Source organism: Leuciscus leuciscus (assembly GCF_965113295.1).
Source record: "Leuciscus leuciscus genome assembly, chromosome: 11".
Classification (NCBI taxonomy): Eukaryota; Metazoa; Chordata; class Actinopteri; order Cypriniformes; family Leuciscidae; genus Leuciscus; species Leuciscus leuciscus.
Genome location: NC_138735.1, coordinates 29673279 through 29695115, shown reverse-complemented (window position 1 = coordinate 29695115; position 21837 = coordinate 29673279). Strand labels below are relative to the sequence as shown.

General features: G+C 36.5%; 1 protein-coding gene across 2 annotated transcripts in view; it reads left to right on the top strand.

Annotated features, from left to right (window-relative positions):
- Positions 1 to 2094: 2094 nt before the first annotated feature.
- dnah3 (dynein axonemal heavy chain 3) overlaps positions 2095 to 21837 on the top strand; it is a 50192-nt gene continuing 30449 nt past the window's right edge. The window contains exons 1-21 of one of the 2 annotated variants that reach the window (XM_082183394.1): positions 2095 to 2358; positions 5461 to 5499; positions 8715 to 8804; positions 8911 to 9106; positions 11312 to 11366; positions 11497 to 11596; positions 11767 to 11959; positions 12880 to 13075; positions 13161 to 13286; positions 15164 to 15359; positions 15845 to 16024; positions 17061 to 17194; positions 17283 to 17379; positions 17476 to 17654; positions 19209 to 19393; positions 19574 to 19697; positions 19909 to 20062; positions 20233 to 20377; positions 20640 to 20851; positions 21183 to 21274; positions 21400 to 21514. In XM_082183394.1, the coding sequence (XP_082039520.1) occupies positions 5494 to 5499; positions 8715 to 8804; positions 8911 to 9106; positions 11312 to 11366; positions 11497 to 11596; positions 11767 to 11959; positions 12880 to 13075; positions 13161 to 13286; positions 15164 to 15359; positions 15845 to 16024; positions 17061 to 17194; positions 17283 to 17379; positions 17476 to 17654; positions 19209 to 19393; positions 19574 to 19697; positions 19909 to 20062; positions 20233 to 20377; positions 20640 to 20851; positions 21183 to 21274; positions 21400 to 21514 (2775 nt within the window). In that variant the 5' untranslated portion in view covers positions 2095 to 2358; positions 5461 to 5493. Of the gene's footprint in view, positions 2359 to 5460; positions 5500 to 7194; positions 7396 to 8714; positions 8805 to 8910; positions 9107 to 11311; positions 11367 to 11496; positions 11597 to 11766; positions 11960 to 12879; positions 13076 to 13160; positions 13287 to 15163; positions 15360 to 15844; positions 16025 to 17060; positions 17195 to 17282; positions 17380 to 17475; positions 17655 to 19208; positions 19394 to 19573; positions 19698 to 19908; positions 20063 to 20232; positions 20378 to 20639; positions 20852 to 21182; positions 21275 to 21399; positions 21515 to 21837 lie in introns of those variants that run through there. The other variant, XM_082183395.1, reaches the window with a different exon arrangement.

The following is a 21837-nucleotide window of genomic DNA, read 5'->3' as shown; positions in this document are numbered from 1 at the left end:
CACACACACACACACACACACACACACACACACAGCTCCGGACACTGTCATCTCATAAAGCAACACAAATAAACAAAACAAGCTTTGACAGGACCAACACACACACACTGACCAGCTCTTCGTCCTCTACCTTGTCATAAAGCATAAATCTGAAAGTTTGGAGATGAGCATCCTTCAGATAGAGCACCTTTACTGTCAGACAACCTCAATCTCTCTCGACAGACAGAGATTCACCTCTGATAAGAGTTCATAAATAAATCAACAAGACCCTAAAGTCATCTGCTGATATTACATATACCTATTCTTATATATCTGCTGAGTCATAAAGTGATATAACACGGAAACACGCATGAAAACTTCATTTCCAAGTGCTGAAATGTTTTCAGTTGCTGATTTAGACTTTTAATTTAAATACACAGCATTTTTTATTTCTTAAAAGATAAGAAGTTCGTAGATTTAATTTCCTCTTTGTGCTACATTTCTTTTGTCTTGTTTTTGCTTTGTCTGTGTGTTTGCATGTTTCAGTTTTTCACAGCATATGGCCTGAGATTAAAAAATAATGTGGTTCAGCTGGCAAAATATGGGGATTAACATTATAAGACCCGCCTTACAAATTTATGAAAATATGATAGAGACATATTTCACAGGACTTATTCCCGGTAACTGTAACATTAAAAATGTGCACTGATGAGTTGTATTGGATATACAGGCTTTAATGTCAGCTCCTTCTATTTAAAACTCGATAAGTCCATTTGTTTGCTTTATTTAAGAGTGTAAAAGTGTACATTTACGCATGCGATTCCCTGACATGTTTGTGTCTGGCTGCGTAACATGACCTGGTGTAACCCATCAGTGTGTATGAAGTTATGACTTAATAAGTGATGTGAAGCCTGTGAATGGCTGCAGACTGGATGACGATCATCATGATCACACGTCTGAAGCGCTTTCACCAGGGGAATGAATGACAGCTGCTCCAGATCATAGTTCACACAGCTGATGCTCAGACACACACACACACACAGCTCTTTACACACTATGACACAAATACAGGTGTTACACTGATGACAACATCATAGAATTGTTTTAAAATCAATGTTTTATCGATTACCGCAGACATTTACATTGACTCATGCACTTACAATGGTAGGCTGTGCGGTAATTTAGGGTTAAAACTTTGTTAAAACACATTTTCAGTAGAAATGTGTGTGTTTTTTAAAAATCTGTAAAGTTTAATTCTTCCTACAGTAATTGTCCAGGTGCAGGAACTTCTGGGGTTTTGCTCCATATAAAATATGAGTACATCATACATATCCCTCACACACATGGAAGATGAAAAACTGGTTGAAGATGGATGAATTGGTAAGCTATTTATTTATTTATTTATTATTTTATTACATCAGTCTCATTCTAACAACTGTTTTTATTTCCTGTTTTTCTAATGAAGCATGAAGTTGGGGCAGAAGATATCCAAAGGTTTGTCACTTTTCAGAATACTGTGTTTTTAAAATGCAGTGTCAATCTAAAAATAGTTCTGCAAACGATGGACCAATCCGGTGAATCTGGGGTAGGCATGTTTACATATGGATGTGTGTTAAAGGGATAGTTCACCCAAAAATTAATATTCTGTCATCATTTACTCACCCTCAAGTTGTTCCAACCCTGTATGACTTTCTTTCTTCTGCTGAATGTGGGAATATTGGGGAAAAAAGTACTATGGAAGTCAATGGGGTCCATTGGTTACTGATATTCTTCAAAATATCTTCTTCTGTGTTCAGCAGAAGAAAGAAACTATTACCTTAAGTTTACATTAGCAACTGTACATGGGAGTTAACTGGCCAATAACACACAAAGTGTACATATTCAATTAGTATTTTGACTAAATGTTTGTTTTATTAACTTTTACTACACTGCATAGATGATGTAATAGCTAACTTTAGCCGTTATTAGCGTTTCTAGAAACGAGTAACATTTCTATTGAGCTGTAAGATTGTATGAAAATCTTCTTTTCATTGCTTTTTCTTTCTGTCTTTTACTCAAGTCACTATAGCTCAGCATCAGACGGCTCCTCTTTCATTCTGTGCGTCTGTCGTTCCTTTACAGAAAGAGTGCAGTCATTCTGCATTAGGACTGTCGTTCCCGAGAGGAAACCGGGAGCGCTGCGAGCTTTTAAAGACCTTTAACTCTCTCTCTCTCGATTTCTCTCTCGCACTCTTTTATTATCAATGTAGAGTTTTACAGGGTTGACAGCTCTTAAAGTGTGTGTGTGTGTGTGTGTGTGTCAAGGTCAAGGGCTGAGTGATTCTTGTATTTCAGGCAGCATGAGGACAAGACGGGCCGCCGTCAGAGGTCACGCTCTGCGTAAGGAGACCTTTCCCTTTTCTTTTAGCATTAATGACTCTTGTGACCTCCTGACCTTTGCCTGAATGAGTGGAATGAGTGTCTGTTTCAGGAGGGAAACTAATGAGCAGAAATGCCGGGGCTTGTGGGATTTCTTCTGGGAGAGAAACTTTAATTAACAAATCCAATTTGGACGTAATTAATGTTATTTGGAAAAAGAACACGAGACAAAAGTGTACTGGTATCAGATGGTAATGCCATGGTTCATATCATAGTACTGATTAACACACACACACACACATATATATATATATATGTATTTATATATATATAAAATGCTATTTACATATTTCATCAGTCTATCTGCCTGTCTGTCTATCTAGCGCATTAAATTGATCAAAAGTGACTGTAAAGACATTTATAAAAAATGTTTTTTTACTTTCAATTCATCAAAGAATCCTTAAAAACAGTCTCACGGTTTCCACAAAATATTGATGAGCACAACAGTTTTCAGCATTGATAATAATCTTAAATTTTCAAAAATCATCATATTAGAATGATTTCTGAAGGATCATGTGACACTGAAGACTGGAGTAATGATGCTGAAAATTCAGTTTTGATCACAGGAATAAATTACATTTCACTATATATTCACATAGAAAACAGCTATTTTGAATAGCAATAATATTTCACTGTTTTTACTGTATTTTTGATCAAAAAATCGCAGCTTTGCTTCGCAGAAGAGACTTCTTTCAAAAACATTAAATATCTAACACTAAACTTTTGAACGGTAGTTTATATTGATGATCAGATCTAGATTTCTATATATGATACAGAACAGTCAATCAGTCTGCTAGTGAATCTATGGTTAATTTTGCAATTATAACTAGATTACTGTATATTAGTCTGATTTTTATTAATTTTTATTTAATTTTTTTACAGCTACTTACAAAATAAGTAAATAAATGTACAGGGATTGACCTGAAATTATTTTATTGCTTCATAGGCTACATATTAGACATGAAAATCTATGCTTTGTAAGTATAAAATGATTTTGTATAGAACAAACACTCGCACATTTGTTTCACTACCGTATATTAGTGATGAGGACATTGCATAGACTTCCATTGATTTGATATCAGGTTAATGATATTTTCTATGGCCTAACCCAAATCACCGAAACATGTGCAGAACACTAGATTTAATTATGTTTTGGCTGATTTATAAGCCTTTTTAACTTGTGAGGACCAGTAAAATGTCCTCACAAGGATAGCCAAACACACACACACACACACACACACACACACACACACACACACACACACACGTGTAGGTATCTGGCCACAGATGCGTTTTTCCATTTCTCTCTTAATGAAACCGCTGCACCTCTGATCATCTCCTCTGTTTCACCCCTCTCTCACTTTCACTGGGCGACCACGGCGACGGCATCCCTTTCTCACCCTCCTCATCACCACAGCGACCCACTCGGCCCGTAAACCAAACCGCCAGAACCCACATCAAATATTAACAGCCCCATTAATGAGTTTTCCATCGCTCGTACACACACACGCAGCCGTAATTAACGGAAAGCACTTACCATGTATCACTACTTAAATTTACTCGGCGACCACAAGTGAGCTCAGAGAGAGAGAGAGAGAGACAGATAGAAACAACAGTTTTCAACTTGAAGAAAAGCATCACGTCTCAGTAGGGAAGATCATGTGTCATACACGACATGCATGTTTACAATCAATCTGCAAGAAAAGGATGCTGCATTAATATTCAATGTGTGTGTGTGTGTTTGTGTTGGGGGGACGGGATGGGGTATGTGGGCGTGTTAATATTTCATGTCATTATCAAGTTACTGGTGAATGTGCCGGTTCTGAACTAAAGTCTGTGTGAAACTGCAGACCACAGAGTGCTTGTTTCACTCTTTGCGGGCCCTGCTCCGCTGAGCTCAAGTGGAACGTAATTGTGGGCTTGTCTGGGATTTGAACTCGAGACCTCTGCATCTGAAGCAAGACTCGGATGGTCACGTTCATTTCTCTTTAGATATACATTCTCCAAATTACTTATTAATGTAGGTCTGAAAGTTTGGGGTCAGAAGTCTCAGAGGCTGTGTTTATTTAATCAGATATACAGTAAAAACAGTGATGTTGACAGATATTATTATAATTTTGCACACAAAAAAATGACAACGCTAAATTTTCAGCATCAGTGTCACATGATCCTTCAGAAATCATTCTAATATGATGATTTGCTGCTCAAAAAACATTTCTGATTATTATCAATGTTGAAAACTGTTGTGTTGCTTCATATTTTTGTGGAAACTGTAAAATATGTTTTTCAGGATTCTTTGAGTATTAGAAATTTCATAAGAACAGCATTTATTTGAAATAGAAATATTTTATAACATTATAAATGTCTTTATTGTCACTTTTGAACAATTTAACGCATCCTTGCTAAAACTGAAATTCAATTATAAATAAATGTTGTAAAAAAAAAGTAGCCAAACATTTCTCTCTTTCATTTAGTTTAACTTGATGTACTAAAATAACTCAAACTTAAATAAATATTAATGAAAATAAAAAGACAAAAACACAACAAAATGACTAAAAGTTGAACAAAAAAATGTAAATGAAAACTGAACATAAATATAAACATTCAAAACTATAATAGTATCTCAATGATACTAAAATAACACTGATTTAAATGTTTTGCTAAAAAACATATTGGTATTATATACTTGCATTCAATGACAATATTTTGATTCGTCATTGCATAATGACAAGTTAATGACAATCTTGATGATCTCATCGCTATGGAAGAAAAAATGCTTGGGAAAAATACAAAAGCCACTGGTAAAGTGGGAAATCACTTCTATATTACATTGAGTTTTTCCTTTAAAAAACATAGTTTCCGAACTGTACGTTACATGACCAAACCAGTTATTATTGACTGTTTCGCCATCTTAGAAAACAAGTTTAACTGCACTATTCTGTTGTCATTCACCTCTATGACTTTCTGTCTTCTGTGAAACTACTTTTTATGGAAGTTTATTTTTACCGTACTTTTAGGAGCAGCATGAAAATTCCTCAAAACGTCTTGTTTTATGTTCCACAGATGAAAACTGAAGTCATGCGGGTTTGAAACAACATGACGGTGAGTAAAAAAAAAAAAGACTGCAAACTTTCATTTCTGAGATTTCAAAGGTTTAGGATGAAAGTGTACCTCTTACAATAAAGCGATTAAAGTCTAAATATCTCTCAGATACACACGGATGCATATAATCTGAACCAGTGTAATGACTCTGGAGGGATCTGTCCTGAGAGAGCAGTTAAGAAATCACTTAAAGCTATTAGTGTATCGCGGTTACAATGAGTGTCTGATTCGCTGACTTCATGAAAAGAGATGAGAGAGAGCGAGCGAGGGAATGTGTCTTTTTGTATTTGCATGCTAGAACAGCAGAGTGTTCTAAATGTCTTTATAGATGAAAGACAATTAAGTCTTTAGTCATCTAATTACATGCTGTCTCTCTCTCTCTCTCTCTCTCTAGCTCAGTCTCTCCCACTCGTAACCATTTCTATTTCCAGAACTGATGTGTTATCAAGTTCCATGCACGAAATATTACGTTTTAACAGGTTATATACAGAAATCTGGGTTTAGCTGTGATGTGATATAAGCTCTAGATGAGCTGTGGGAATGTGAAATGACAGGTTGATGGGTCTTTCTTGCATGTTGCTGGTCTTATTGTGCACAATTATGTGTTGCACATTTTTCTTAAGCACAAAATGTTCATCTTTATACTTGCTCTGCCTCTGAAACAACTTTTTTTCTTCAAATCCCTCCTATTTTTCAACCCCTATGTATTCACAACTATCCTACATTTTTTCTCTTGCATATCCTCTTTCACTCGTATTAACATCTCTTGATGACATTCAAATGGATTGCGGATGGTTTCAATTGGACTTTAAGGATGTGCTGAATGTTATTTTGTGTAGGAAAAGTTCCATAGTTCACGCATCGGATGCTTTGTTGCGAGTTTTCATATACCATGCATTATAATGACCACAGCTTTGCCAATTATTTTGACTTTATTGCACGTACACTATCGTTCAGATGTTTGGGGTCGGTAAGATTTTTAAATGTTTTTGAAAGAGAGTTTCTTGTGTTCACCAATGCTGCATCAAATACATAAAAACTGTAATATTGTGAAATATTTTTATGATTTGAAATGACTGTTTTCTATTGTAATATATTTTTAAATGTAATTTTTTCCTGTGATCAAAGCTGAATTTTCAGCATCATCACTCCAGTCTTCAGTGTCACATGATCCTTCAGAAATGATTCTAATATGATGATTTGCTGCTCAAGAAACATTCATTCTGAAGGATCATGTGACACTGAAGACTGGAGTAATGATGCTGAAAATTCAGCTTTGATCACAGTAATAAATTACATTTTAAAATATACTCACATAAAAAAAAACAGTTATTTAAAAGTTTTATAATTTTTCACAGTATTGCTATTTTTACTGTACTTTTTATCAAATAAATGCAGCCTTGGGTGAACATAAGAGACTTATTTCAAAAACATAAAAAAATCGTAATTATTCCAAACTTTTTGAGCGGTAGAGTAATTCTGACGGACTCGTTTGTTCCAGAATGTCAGGCTCATTGTCGTCTTGATCGGCATGTGTGATCCAGTGTAATCTCTGGTGTAATCTAGTCCAGTGTCAGTCTGTAATCTAGTTGTAGAGCTAGACTGTGTGCTTGTTTAGACATCTGAAAGCAGTAAACACAGAAGTCATGTTTATTTGATGCTGACAGCGCTGGAGTTAGTTGATCTGCGTGTGCTGGATCACTCACTAGTGTCTGATCACTTCTACTGATGACCTTGTGTGTTAGTGAAAGTATGTAAAGAAAGATGTCTTTGTGCACAAGTGTTTTTCAGCTGAATGCAGGGGATTAAGGTGTGGAATAAAGAATTACTGCTACGAGGACAGAAACTGGAATATCGGACGGGACGGTTGGATTTACCTGGCTTTCTCCCTCTTAAGTAAGGCAGACTTTACTATAGGTGATTGCTCTGCCTCTGTATAGAGGTCTGGTGATGAATGGCTCTTGTCCGCTCTCAGGTCCTTTGCCAGTTCTGTGGTTATTTATTCTGAGAGTTTAACAGCCTGACCTCAAAACTCACACACACATACACATATAAAGAGAGTGTGAGAGAGTGCATTATATATATAAATAATACAACGTGCGAAAAAAAGTGCATTGTTTCTGCTGGTTAAAGATGTCTATAATTAGATCTAAATCAGGACAAGGAGAGAGGCCCCTTATAGTTACTTTATTTTATAAAGGGGCTCAAACTCCCCACAGGCGTCCACTGCACATATGTGGGCCAAATACTTTTATATTAATCTTTCTTCCAGTGAAATAAAGTTAGTATTATTTTATTTCTGTGTAGTGAACAAAATGGCATTACAAATGACCAATGTTTTACTGCTCAGTGACGATCGGTGAAACAGCGACACAGTGTGTTCACAGTGTGGCATTACAACTACAATGAAGCACTGTGTAATAATATTTGAAAACTATTGACAGTTGTTTAATGGCTGTAACTTATGATTTTATAAATATTTACTTTTTTGTTTGTTATTAATGTATTATTTTACGCAAACAGCTTCACAAAACCCATGGTTTACTGATGATAGTGTAACTATAGCGGGCTGTCACCATGTACAGCGCGTGAACAAACATTTATATTGACAACCGGTGACTGACAGAAAGCTCTCAATTCATTAGCAAGCCGCTCGTGCGCGTTTAACGGCCGTGAGGCGCATTGATCTGGTCAAATACATTTATATTTCTCCGAATGCGATTATGTCGGATTATATGAGGAATGTCTAAAGGTAAGACCATTGTAACCGTTTAAAAAGACGTTAATGTGGAGAAAAACATTTTGTTGATGAAACGAAACCGTATTGAAATGGTCCGTTAAATAAGAAGTGAGTATTACTGAAGTTTGTCTCACTATTTAAAGTTTTCAGACTTGTTGATAACTTACAAAGTGGGGTTTTAACGTACTTGTCTTGTACCGGCAGTCAAGACATTTAAACTGGTCGGTGTCTCAAAAGCTAGTAACGTTATCTGTCTAGACAGCATTGTTGGCCATCATAGTAACTTAAGTTACGCTGCCTATCTAGACAGCATTTTGTCAGACGTTTGTGTCTAAGTTTGTGTAGTGTAAAACACATTGTACTGTGTTTTATACTCTATACTCTGAAACACATTGACACCATGCCTCAGAATGAAGCCGGTGTTTGATCAAAATGTGTGCTTTAAAGTGTTTTAGTGTACTTGTTTTCCTCGTAGATGAATGCTAAGTCGAGTCATGATGTTGGATGCACTGGGAGGCTGCAGCCCCATCCCGCCGCATCCCAGAATCCCTCTGACCTATATCAGGTGTGTGTGTGTAAAGTGTCTCAGTGTCTACATGACAATCTCAATTTGATTTGATCTTTTCTGTATGTTTTCCGCTCATCCTGATTTGCCCTCTGTTCTCTTTCAGATTTATCTCCTTAACAGCCAATACCCGCCCATCCTGCAGAGTCACTCTCGGACGCTTGCGGTTCCCTACAAGGAGCTGCGGCACCACAGAACTCCCTGCGAGTCCATTGGGAACAACTACAGCCCGAGAGGCCAAAACCTGAAAATCCAACATCTGCACCGCAGACGTCACTCGCTTCAGTGTCCTCCGGCTGCATGTATCCTCAACAAACATCTTTCATAGACTTACACACACTCAATTATGCTTAAATATGCATATACGCTACTTGTCAAAAGTTTGGAATAATTGCTATTTTTTTTAGGTTTTTGAAAGATGTCTCTAATGCTCAGCAAGGCTGCATTTATTTATTCCAAAAACTAATTTTACACAGTTATAGTGTGAATTATTATTGCAATTTAAAATAATTGTTTTCTATTGTAATATCAAATTCAAAGCTGAATTTTCAGCATCATCACTCCAGTCTCATGAACCTTCAGAAATCATGATTTGATGCTCAAGAAACATTTATGATTATTATCTATGTTAAAAACAGTTGTGCTGCTTCCATATTTTTGTGGAAACATGATGCACTATGTTTGGGGCAAGTAAGCCAATACTGCAAGTATTTAAAAAATAATAGGGGTATAACGATACCCTCATGTCACGATTCGATACATATCACAATACGATACTGATACGATATTATTGCGATACTCCAAAACATATGATAAAAAAAAAAAAAAAACTTGGACTTGGTGCTGATAAACCAATGCACAGGACAATAGTGACACCAGAATAAAAATATTCTGAAAATACTGAATTATTTTAGACAAATAATATTTAAAATAATGTAGGCCACTTTTTACTGGTAACATTTGGCATGATCAGGACCCACAAATATTCCCCCATTGCATTATTATACATTATATTCAACATTATATACAGTAGTTTAATGTAGTACTTGACTACACTATGAAAACTAGAATTTTTTCCTGAACTATACACAATCCATATTGTCACTATCCACGATACATATTGTTGCATTTTTGTATCGCGATATATTGTGACAGGATATATTGTTACACCCCTAAAAAAATAATGAACAAAAGTGATATATATTAGAAAATATATTTTTAATGTTACAAAAGATTTCTATTTCAAATAAATGCTGTTCATTGAAATTTCTATTCATCAAAGAACCCTGAAAAAAAGGTTTCCACAAAAATATTAAAGGGATAGTTCACTTTGAAATAAATTTTTTGTATGTTTTAGCTTACCTCAAGGGCATCCAAGATGTAGGTGTCTTTTTTTCCGCAGTAGTTTCAATTTTGATATTTTTAGGTCAAACCGTTCTTGTCTGTCAGTCATATAATGCAGGTCTATGGGCACCACCTCAAAGAGCATGCACAGAGTTCAAATTAAAACAATTCCCCGTCGTCCAAATTAAACAATTCCCCATCGTAAGTACACATTGATGGCCTAAGACACGAAACGAGCGGTTTGTGTGAGAAAACGAACAGTATTTATATCGTTTTTACCTCTTATACACAGACATGTCCAAGTGATCTGATCTGACGTGTGCGCAGACTGGTGCATAGATATACACACTAGATGTCGCCTTAAAGACATTCGTTCCAATGAACTGCCGTAGACAAGGCGACATCTAGTGTATATATATCTATGCACCAGTCTGCGCACACGTCAGATCAGATCACTTGGACATGGCTGTGTATAAGTGGTAAAAACAATATAAATACTGTTCGTTTTCTCACACAAACCGCTCGTTTCGTTTCTTGGGCCATCAATGTGTACTTACGATGGGGAATTGTTTAATTTGGACGACGGGGAATTGTTTTAATTTGGACTCTGTGCATGCTCTTTGAGACAGTGACCATAGACCTGCATTATATGACTGACAGACAAGAACGGTTTGACCTAAAAATATCAAAATTGAAACTACTGCGGAAAAAAAGACACCTACATCTTGGATGCCCTTGAGGTAAGCTAAAACATACCAAAAATTAATTTCAAAGTGAACTATCCCTTTAAGCAGCAAAAATAGTTTTCAACTACCATTGATAAGAGTAAGAACCGTTATTCATAATCGAGCAATACTAGTAATTGAGCAGCAAATCATCATATTAGAATGATTTCTGAAGGATCATGTGACACTGAAGACTGGAGTAATGATGCTGAAAATTCAGCTTTGATCACAGGAATAAATTACATTTTGAAATACTGTATTAAACTACAATAGTTATTTTAAATTGTAATAATATTTTTCACAATATTACTGTATTTCTGATCAAATAAATACAGCCTTCTTTCAAAAATATTAAATAATTATTTCAAAACTTTTGACTGGTATTGTACTACACACACACACACTTTAAGTGAGTCCCATCTTAACTTCACATTCAAGTCTGCAGTGACGCTCCGGTTGTGAGGAGGCGACACCGTCCGACCCGAGCACAGAGGTAAACGTTCTCTCTCTCACACAGCCGACACTTTAAAGCAGAGATTTAGAGCATATGTGTGTATTTACTGTAATATTTACACCAGGAACCATCTTTTTAACATTAACAAACAAAATGCCATCATTCTTAGAAGTCGCCCTTTGACACCGAACCAGCAGCTTGAAATCATTCGGCATGAAGAGAAACAAAGTCAAAGGGACCAGATTGAACCTACAGAGAGAGACTTAGAGGTCAGTATTAGCAACATCCATCCAAGCTATATTGATGCCTCCTCATTTTAATACACTAATATATAAATATAGATAGATAGATAATAAATAAAAAAATTTTTTTAAATAAGAACTGGTTCTCATGCATCCATCTGTCAGTTTATATTCTTTCTCCTCTCTTTCTCTCTCAGAGGTATTTGTACTATATCACTGAGGGTATTTACGGCCACATGTTGGCCCCCCACCCGCCAGAGCAGATCAGCGCTATCCTGAAGCTGGTACCCAGCCGTTTCCAAGAGGATGAGCAGAAGATGCAGAGGATGCAGGAGGATCTCCTGGAGGAGGTCCAGAGAGACTATGAGTTCAGCCTCCGCAAGAGCATCGGTATGACACACGACACCATCTAGAGTAGATGATGTACAGTTCAGCTGGTATATTAATGACACTAAACAAGTACTATAAAAAAAAAGAAAAAAAAAGATATATATACTGTATATATATATATATATATATATGTGTGACCCTGGATCACAAAACCAGTCATATGTCGCACAGGTATATCTTTGGCCAAAAATCATAAGGATATTAAGTTTACATTTATGCATTTGGCAGACGCTTTTATCCAAAGCGACTTTCATGGCATTTCAAGGTACACATTTACATTCTTATCAGTTCTTGCTTTCCCCGGGAATCGAACCCATGACCTTGGCGTTGCAAGCGCCAACGCTCTACTGTTTGAGCTAAGTAAAGATCATGTTCCATGAAAATATTTAGTACATTTTCTATCGTAAATATATAAAATATTTCTTTTTGTGAGTGAATGCAGCACAATCGCGAACATAAATGAACAACTTTAAAGGCGATTTGTTTCTCAATGTTTCGATTTTTTTGCTCCCTCAGATTCCAGATTTTCAAATAGTTGCATCTCGCCCAAATATTGTTATTTATAAACAAACCATACATTAATGGAAAGCTTATTTATTCAGCTTTTGGGTGATGTATAAATCTCAATTTCAACAAATGTACCCAATTTCTTTAAAAAGAAATTATGTAGCGCACCATTATTTGATTTATTTATATATATATTATATTTATTATTCTTATTATACTATTATTTTTGTTACACTGGGCGATAAGACTAGATATGACTTTCTAAATATTTACTTCCTTCCCAATTTGTTGACTTTTTTTTTTTTTTTTTTTTGCCATCTAATTTATGTTACTATCTTTTTAGTGCGAGTCATTTCCACACTTGTGTGGCCCTTTGAATAAATTATAATTGTAATCTCTTTCTTTTTTTGCAGTCGATTATATCCTGCTAGATCCAGCAGAGAGGGAGCGTCTATCAATTTCTGCTGTTCCCCGGCCTTTCACGTCCCGTGTAATTCGTGCACCAGTGCCCTGGTCCGTGAGCTCCCTGGAAGCTTACAGCTGGCAGATGGAGAACCTCTACACTGTGAACCCTATGCTGCTCCACATACAGGATCTCTGGATGAGCAGGTCGGCATCTCTGATCCCTCCATCATGGTCCTTAATCATTATGATCCCATTTATGACTTATAAAATTATTATGTTTCATTTGTAGTTTCTCGTCTCTGCGGTTTGTGTGTTTGGACGAGCTGCTCTCAGCCGATCTTCCGCTCTTACCAGCGGAGTTTGAGGAGCTGGTGCGGCGACAGTGTCAGAACACACGAGATGAACTGCTTAACACGTAAGAGACTTTGTGTGCGTGTAAATATTTGTTCTGAACAAGTGAAGTCTGTGTTTTTTTGTGAGGTCTGGTTTAAGTAACTTCCTGCCGTGGACTGTAACGAAAGCAGTACAGATTGACACGTCTTACGGAGACACATGATATATCTGTAGGTTTCATTCTCATGTTCTCTGTAAACCTGTCACTGTTGTCACCTGAATCCAGCTCTATAATTACATCTCTGAGCACGCAAAGGAAGAGCTGGACGTCCAGGAAGCTGTAATTATAGAACTTTATACAGTAGTTAGTTCCGCTCCTTGAATCTGATTGGTCGAGCAGTGTTTCAAAAGGGCCGATATAACAGTCCAACAGCACTGGGACTTTTCATAGTCAGCATCACTCCTCTTGTCTGTGTTTCTTCCAGTGTTGGTTGTTGAGATTTTTAAGTGTTTGTTTTTGCAGGTTTCATTGAAACTGTAGTAGGTAGCGACTAATTACGAGCAGTTTGAATCATTGATTCAGCCCCGTTCAATGAGTTCGGGAACAAACAAACAAATGACTTACCTTTACGAGTGAGTCATTTTAATCATTCGTTCAACCGATTTGTTCATCAACACTGATTCATTCCCGGTTTATTATCATTCACTAAAACTAAAACTATTTCTAAAACATTTCTCATTTTTGTTTAGTTTAACTTGAAGTACTAAAATGACTAAAACTGAAATAAAAATGTATAAAAAAACTATTTTAGACATTTTTAAAATAACAAAAACACAAAACAAAATGACTAAAATTGAAATGAAAACAGAAAATATAAAAATAAAATCCAATTTTATTCAAATTGTACAAACTAATCAAAATTATTATAGCATATTAATGATATTAAAATAACAAACAAGTGACTTGTCTTTATGAGTGAGTCATTCATCATTGACTCAACTGTGATTCATTTAGTGGTGAAACAACTCTTCTTTTGAGTCATTCATTTAAAAACTCTGAATCATTCAGAAACAACTCAGTTCTACTCTTTGTTACTTGGAGTTAAACAAAACAAATTTGCATTTACAGATAAGAGAATGTAACATGAACTATTACACTATTGATGTTTGTCTGTTTTATCAATTAGTCATAGCAATGTCCTGATGCTCTCATGGGATATACTGAACATTTACCGGACTGTGGCAAATGTACATTTGAATAAGGTCAGCGAGTGTGTTGTTGTTTAAATAGTCCTCTTCGTCTTGGCTACCTTTGTTCTCATCTCTGTATCCATGGTCTCCTCAAACTACCCAGAGAATCGCACACAATACAAGCTTTTAGAGTTTTGAATGAGGGTTTGAACAATGGGGAAATAAAGAGCAATCTGGACCTGCTTTAACACGCAGGGTGTCCGTGGCTCTACAGCAACAGTCAGTGTGAAGTGTTTAGAAGATATACTGCAGGAAGTGGGAATTTCAGTCTGACACATTCTTCAATGAATGGACTGACTGAATCAGTCAATAACAAGTGAAGTTGGTGACTGACTGCTGTACTATATAAACAAGTTTCTAAAGCCTTAATTATAGGTTTGTGTGAGACTTTTATTTCTGTCCATCATATTTTACCACTCAAAAACAGTTTTTAGACACCCTTTTATTACAGAATTTTAAATGTAAATTTTATACAATAAGATGACTTCTTTAACTTTTGAAAATTAAGACATTTGAGAATATCTTGCACTTAAGCACAGAAAATAAATCAAATTGGTTAACTGGTATCATGAACATACCAACTCAAGAAGTGAATTTTGATACACAGCCAAGCAGAAAAATGAAGGTAAAATTTTAAAGCAAAATAATAAAAGTTGCATATAACATATCACCTGTTTCCTCTGGTGTGTGTGTGTGTGTGTTGTGTAGCTGGCTGCCCAGCTGTGCTTCTCTTTTCGTGACCTTTAAAGACTCGTGGTTGCCACTAGTGCCGAAGAAAGAAAGCATCGCCCCGGTAAAGGCCCAGAAGCTCTTCTTCTGTGTGGCTGCACTGATGTCACTGCAGCTGCGCAGTCTGGTGGTCGCATCACTGCACGATCTGCTGCAGTTTTTCCAGCTACATCAGGTACTGAAACCAGTGACACTAGTGACGTTTACATTGACACCTTTTGTTTCAAAATGAAATCACTCCGATTGATGAATTCGTACATAGTGTTTACATGAATGCTATATAATGTCATGATGCTTATATTTATCAAGCAGTAAATACAGCCCTTCCCGCGCCTAAAACTTGCGTCCGAAGCAAGGCCTGTTGGGACAGCGATTTGCCCAATTTACTCCGATTGATGTGGTTACATTACTGTTTTTATTCCGACTGTGCTACTAGTCTGATTATGGTCAGATTATTAGGGTCCACAGCCACTGATATGTTTTGTCCTGCTGATGTTGTCTTCACATTATACAGCCTAATTACTGAGCATGTGCTTGCATTTATGGGTGTATATGTACACGTCTGTCTGTTTGCAGATGCATGCTTTTTGAGAGTTATTGTGTATATTTATTATATTGAGGTCGGTTAGATTTTTAATGTTTTTTTGTTTTTTTTTGCAGGATGGTAATGATTTTGGGGAGTGTTTTAGTGAGCTGCATTACACACAGCGTCCAGTGTTACTGCTGAAGTTAAGACTCGAGGACCCCAGAATTGCATTCGAACCTTCACTGCAGAGCTGCTGGGAGCTCATACAACAAGCATTCTCACAGATCATCAACAGCGCCCACAACATCCCACGGGTAAACACACATATACTTTTATTTAACAAAAAGAGGACTCCCTGATGATTTCTATTGTTATAGTAGTATTACTATAGTGTACATTTTTTAAGGATATTTTCTTTAGTAGAGAGGATTGGTATGACTTTCATTTGCATTACTCATATTATGTCTGCAAAGTTCAGATTGAGTGGCTCCCAATCTTTACTTGCATTGGTAAGAGTTATTTTTGGTCCTGGAATATGCACACAAACACAATCACTTTGTCATAATTTTACACAAACAATGAAAATTGAACATCTAGCAGAAGTTACACACTTTAACAGCAACAACTAGATTGCTTCCATTAAAATAAAAATGATGTCATAATTTACTCACCTTGGTGTTATTTTATAATTAAATGCTGTATGCCTTTCTTTCTTTTTTGGACCACAAAAGGAGAAAAAAAAAAAAAAAAATGTCATGCTCACGCTTGTCCATATAATGGCAGTGAATAGCAAACAGCATCAACCTTAAAAAAATTATGCATAAGTATCATAGAATGATCCCATGCGACACGTGCCGTATATTCTAAGTGTTCTGGGGGTATATGTTAGGGTTTGGTGGAAAACAAACCGAAATTTAATGCATTATTTAACAAAAATCTTGTCGTTGAACTTCTGTGCTCGACTGCACATTCTTGAGACTCTATTAGCACACAAGTTTAATAAAACGCCACATGAAATAAAATCCAGGTACTTTAATCTCTGAGGCGAATATATCCGTCATGTTTATCGTGTTCACATCTGTCAGCTGTCATTCTAACTCTCATCTGACAACTGGAGTTCCAGTCTGGAGATATTTAACTCAGTGAAGAAAGAATGAAGACACTTTTTTGGGGATTTCTAGGAGTTGTATTTCATGTCATGTTTTTATTCATCTTGATGACTTAATTTTCATTTTTGGTTTAACTATCCCTTTTAATGAAGCTGTGTAAGGCAGAAAACAATTAAACCTAGTACATACTTAAACCATCATTTTTAAACCAGAAATCCAAATGAGTGATCTTTTCTTACAGGTGGAAGGTGCACTTTTCCCAGAGTTCGGAGAAACATTAATGCTGCGCTCAGTGAGACCCAACGAGTCGCTGGTGACAGACATCATGAACCGAGCGAGAGAGATCTTTCAGAGGAACACCGTTGGGCCCCAGAGGTCCGCTATCATTCGGAGAGCATGTTTTCTAGTAGAAAAGCTTCAAATTATGATTGAATCACACTGTAGTTTGTCTGTGCTTGTGTAGGTATCTGGAAGTGTATAAGAGGTACACTGATTCACTGGACCGTCAAGACATACTGAACTTCCTTAAATCCAAGCACTCACTGCAGGGCTTTACTAAGGTAGCTTTTCTAGTGTGTGCATTGCAGCCTTATACACAACACTAGGGTGAAATGCTTCCTTGTAAAGCAAGATGATTCTACTTTTGTGACCTGTAGAAAATCACAGGTGTGCAGAACGTGTGGAAGGAGATCGCATCACTGCATGTGACAGTCCCTCTGTCCCTGTTCTGTCTGGATGCGGTGAACCTGAACCAAGATCTGTGCGACAAGGCAGAGCATCTCATAGATCTTCTTACCACATTTGTGATGGAGGAGAACCGAGAACTCAACAAGAGGTGGGTGGAAACAGTCTGAAATGTTCTTCACAATTCTTGTTTCGTTTTGTTGACATTTTAAAGTTAAAGTTTTTTTTTTATAATTATTTTTATCACTCAGAAAATACTGTTAACAGCCAGAAATACATTATCACCATGTTTTAAGAAATAAAGTGTAATATAAATGAGTCAAATGATATTTGAACGAACCCCTCTGTAAAACCCTTCAGAATATAGATAGAAATTGAACCGTAAAGTTTGGTGAATGAATGTGCTTCTAAGAGAATGAACTCATTTTAAGAAAATGGCCTTTAAAGCTATAATTTATAATTAAAAATCTACAGACACAAATAGATGAAGTGTAATAAAATAAACACTTAAATGTGTATTTTGGATGTTTTCTTTCCTGTAGTCTGAATAAGACAAGTTATGGAAGGAGAATATCTCAAAATATCAAAATTGACCAATGCCTGAAAAAACAATAGTTTTACCTGTAGGGACTGTAGTGACATCATTTCTCTCATTAAACTTCCTGTTGCCTTCAAAAACGTGTCACATTATTTAAACGGAATGAGATTGTTTTTAGCTGATTTTTAGTTGATAGCAGTTTCATTAGCTATTTTCACACAATGGGTCTCATTCATGAAGCATTCGTAAATATACAAGTAAATATGTGAGTGATTTGTGCGTAAAGAGACCTTCACGAAAACTCTTCTCCTGATTCACAAATACTTCGTAAACGTCAGATGTGATAGTGAAATGTGTGTGTGTGTGTGTTAATGAATTCCAATCAGTCGTACAGTAAATGGGACGCGCGTGCACGCTCATTCTCAATTACCATAAATCCCGCCCATTAAATCCGACTGACAACTATATATGGGCATCATATTATGACACCAAACGAAGGATTTCAACATGTCTTCTCAAAAGCGAATGAAAAAGAGAAATTTCTCAGATGCAGAAATTGAAGTTTTATTATCAGAAGTTCATTCAAAACGCCACATTTTATTTTCAAGCGTACATAGTGGCGTATCAGGTCCTAAAAAAAAGGAAGCTTGGCAGCATATATTACAGATGCAGTTAATGGAGTTTCATCTGTTAATCGAACAGTCCCAGAAGTGAAAAGAAAATGGTTCGACATGAAGCTTGACTGCAACACTTGTGACTTGTGAACTTGTGTTCCGTTTGCAGATGCTTTTACTGGCTCTCATAATAAAAGTAAAAAGAAAAACCGTATGTAATTACTATATATAATATTTTTTCAAAATGCTGTGTAAATATGTACCCGATTAAGGTGAATTAAAATGCAGCCTTATTAATGAGCAAAACGTTCGGATGTTAAACGCACTATTTACGCGTGGCTGGAGCAGGTGGAGATTTCTTTCGTACCAACTAACATTTGGAAAATACGAACATTTTAATGAATCCGAAAATTTACGGCAGAACCACTTTACACACGATTTACTCACAAATTCGTTCTACTCGTGTTTCATGAATGAGACCCATTGTTTGTATGAGGTAATATATTATACCATATACCATTTATAGCATATAGCATTTATTATTCTACAATAGTATCTGCCGTCGTTACGATGAGATTACGGACAGAATCACTGGCAAGTTGAGTAACACAGAGGAGCTGGTGGAGTTAAACCAGTACCTGAAACACACAAGTGAAGTCACCGTACACAGACTCCGCCATGAGATTGAGGAAGCTGTGAACAGACTTGACTTCCTGCTCGACTATGCCACCCTACCAGGTAAACTTCCTCTGCGTAATGTGTGCATGCAAATACTTGCTACTCAATTACAGTTTTACTAATATTTCAACCCGCTTTTCACTCACAATCTCTCAGTGTGTGTTTGCCTTCTGCATTTGGGGCAGTCTGGGTCTTTATTTTTTATTTTTTTTAACTCCTTAAGTCTTTCTTTCTTCACAGTGGAGGATATGAAGTTGTTCAGCACTGTGATCCACTGGCCTGAGCAGATTCTGTCATCGATTAAATTCAGTAAGGATAAACTGAACAATCAGAAAGATCAGGCTGAGATCAATCTGATGAAAAGGTGCTTAAACACGGACACACACACACGCACGCACGCACGCACGCACGCACGCACGCACGCACGCACGCACGCACGCACGCACGCACACACACACACACACACACACACACACACACACACACACACACACCACACACACACACACACACACACCAAACACATCCTACACAGCTTAAACAAACCATGCGGTTATCATACGTTTCATCCTCAGAATAGGGAAGTTAGAGGAGACGCTGAAGGGTCTGGATAAAGAGTTGTACATCTTTAAGATGAAAGAAAAGATGACTTTGGATGAGAATAAGAACAATGTGGAGAAACTCAATAAAATCAGCATCAGGATGGAAGCCATTGTCAAAGAGATAGAGGTTTGTGTTTGATATTGTCACTCTTTTCCAAGAGCTACCTGGGTCACATGCAATGCAGATAAAACATAAATAAATAAAAATAAAATTGGGAGATGAGTCAAGACGAGAGAAAGACTGATTATGATAATTTTTTTGATTAAATGAAATGTAAAAATGTGTGTTTATTTCAGGGGATTAATAAAGAAGAGAGTTTTCTGGACAAAGAACAGAGTCAGTTCCCCATCTTACAAACAGTAATGGCCAAGAAACAGCCGTACGACCAGCTGTGGATCACGGGTCTTGATTTTCTGACCAAATCTGATGTGTGGATGAATGGTAAAACACATGCTGTCATATTTCCTGTTGGAATTATTCATTATTATCTGACTGGACAAACATTTGTATAATAAAGAAAGACATCCATTTGTCCTGTCGATGATGTTGTTTTTCACTCTCAACTGTTGTTTTTCCTATCGTGTCTCAACTGTTCCTGGACCTCAAAGATATATATATATATTAAGCATCTAAATCAGTTTGGCATGTGACTGGATATGTTTATTCTTGTGTGTTTCATAAGTCTTCTGTGTTTGCTCTCGAGGTCCATTCCGAAACATGAACGCAGAAACGGTGTCAGAGGAGTTAGCAAACATGTGGCGCACCATGTATAAACTTGCAAAGACGTTCTCAGCGCGAACGGCTCCCGCACGTGCCACGGAGAACTTCAAGAAAAAGATTGACAAATTCAAACAACACCTGCCTATTTTGACAACTATCTGCAATCCAGGCCTGAAGGACAGACACTGGGAGATGGTACGACAGTAGTATACATAACGCTTTATTTATTAGTGAAACTCACTCACAGATGTTCAAAGGGACATTTTTTGACATTGAATCATTTGATTCCTTTGAACAGTTCATGTATTTTTTTCTTCAAAAGTGCTGTATTTAGTTAAATTCTGATTTATGACAATAAATAGCTTTAGTGGCCAAACTACTGTTTTAAAAATGTATTAATATATTGACATGTAAATTATGTTGGATATGTATTATTTTTTCTGACTGTTTATTTACCATTATTGTTGCATTTCCTCACTGTTTGATGGATGTGAATTATTTGTATTTTTTGTGTGGCTGATATCAGATAAGTAATACAGTGGGATTTGATGTTAAACCAGACGAGGACACCCCACTAATCAAGATGGTGGAGCTCGGATTGTCGAAATATTCTGACCAGTAAGGCTTACCTTTGACATTTAAAAGTTATCTTTAGTGTGAAACCATGTTGCTTGATGCAATCGGAATTAGTCAGGATCACTCTTTCATGAGTCGTGTCTCTCTCTGTCTCTGTCTGTCTGCAGGCTGGAGGAAATTGGCGCTTCCGCCAGTAAAGAATACTCTCTGGAAAAGTCCCTGGAGAAAATGAAACGGGAGTGGACCGAGCTCTGCTTTGGGTTTTTACCGTATAAGGACACGGTAAAACACACTTCATAAGATACACTTTAATGTGGCATGATGAAAGTGGCATTTTGTTAAATAAATGATCTATATTACATATTCATTATATTTTACTTAACCTATTCTCATTAATATTTAATGTATGTTTGAATAAATCTGCCATGAGCCACCGTTTAAATGACGAATTGGAGTAGAAACATAGTTATATCATTAAAAAGCTGATATATAACTGCCTTATTTGCATTTTAAAAGTTTATAAACTGTTTTTATATCAGTGTTGATTACTGAATAAATTTGATTAATTATATTTAAATTTCAGTTTCAGTGGCTGAATCACTACT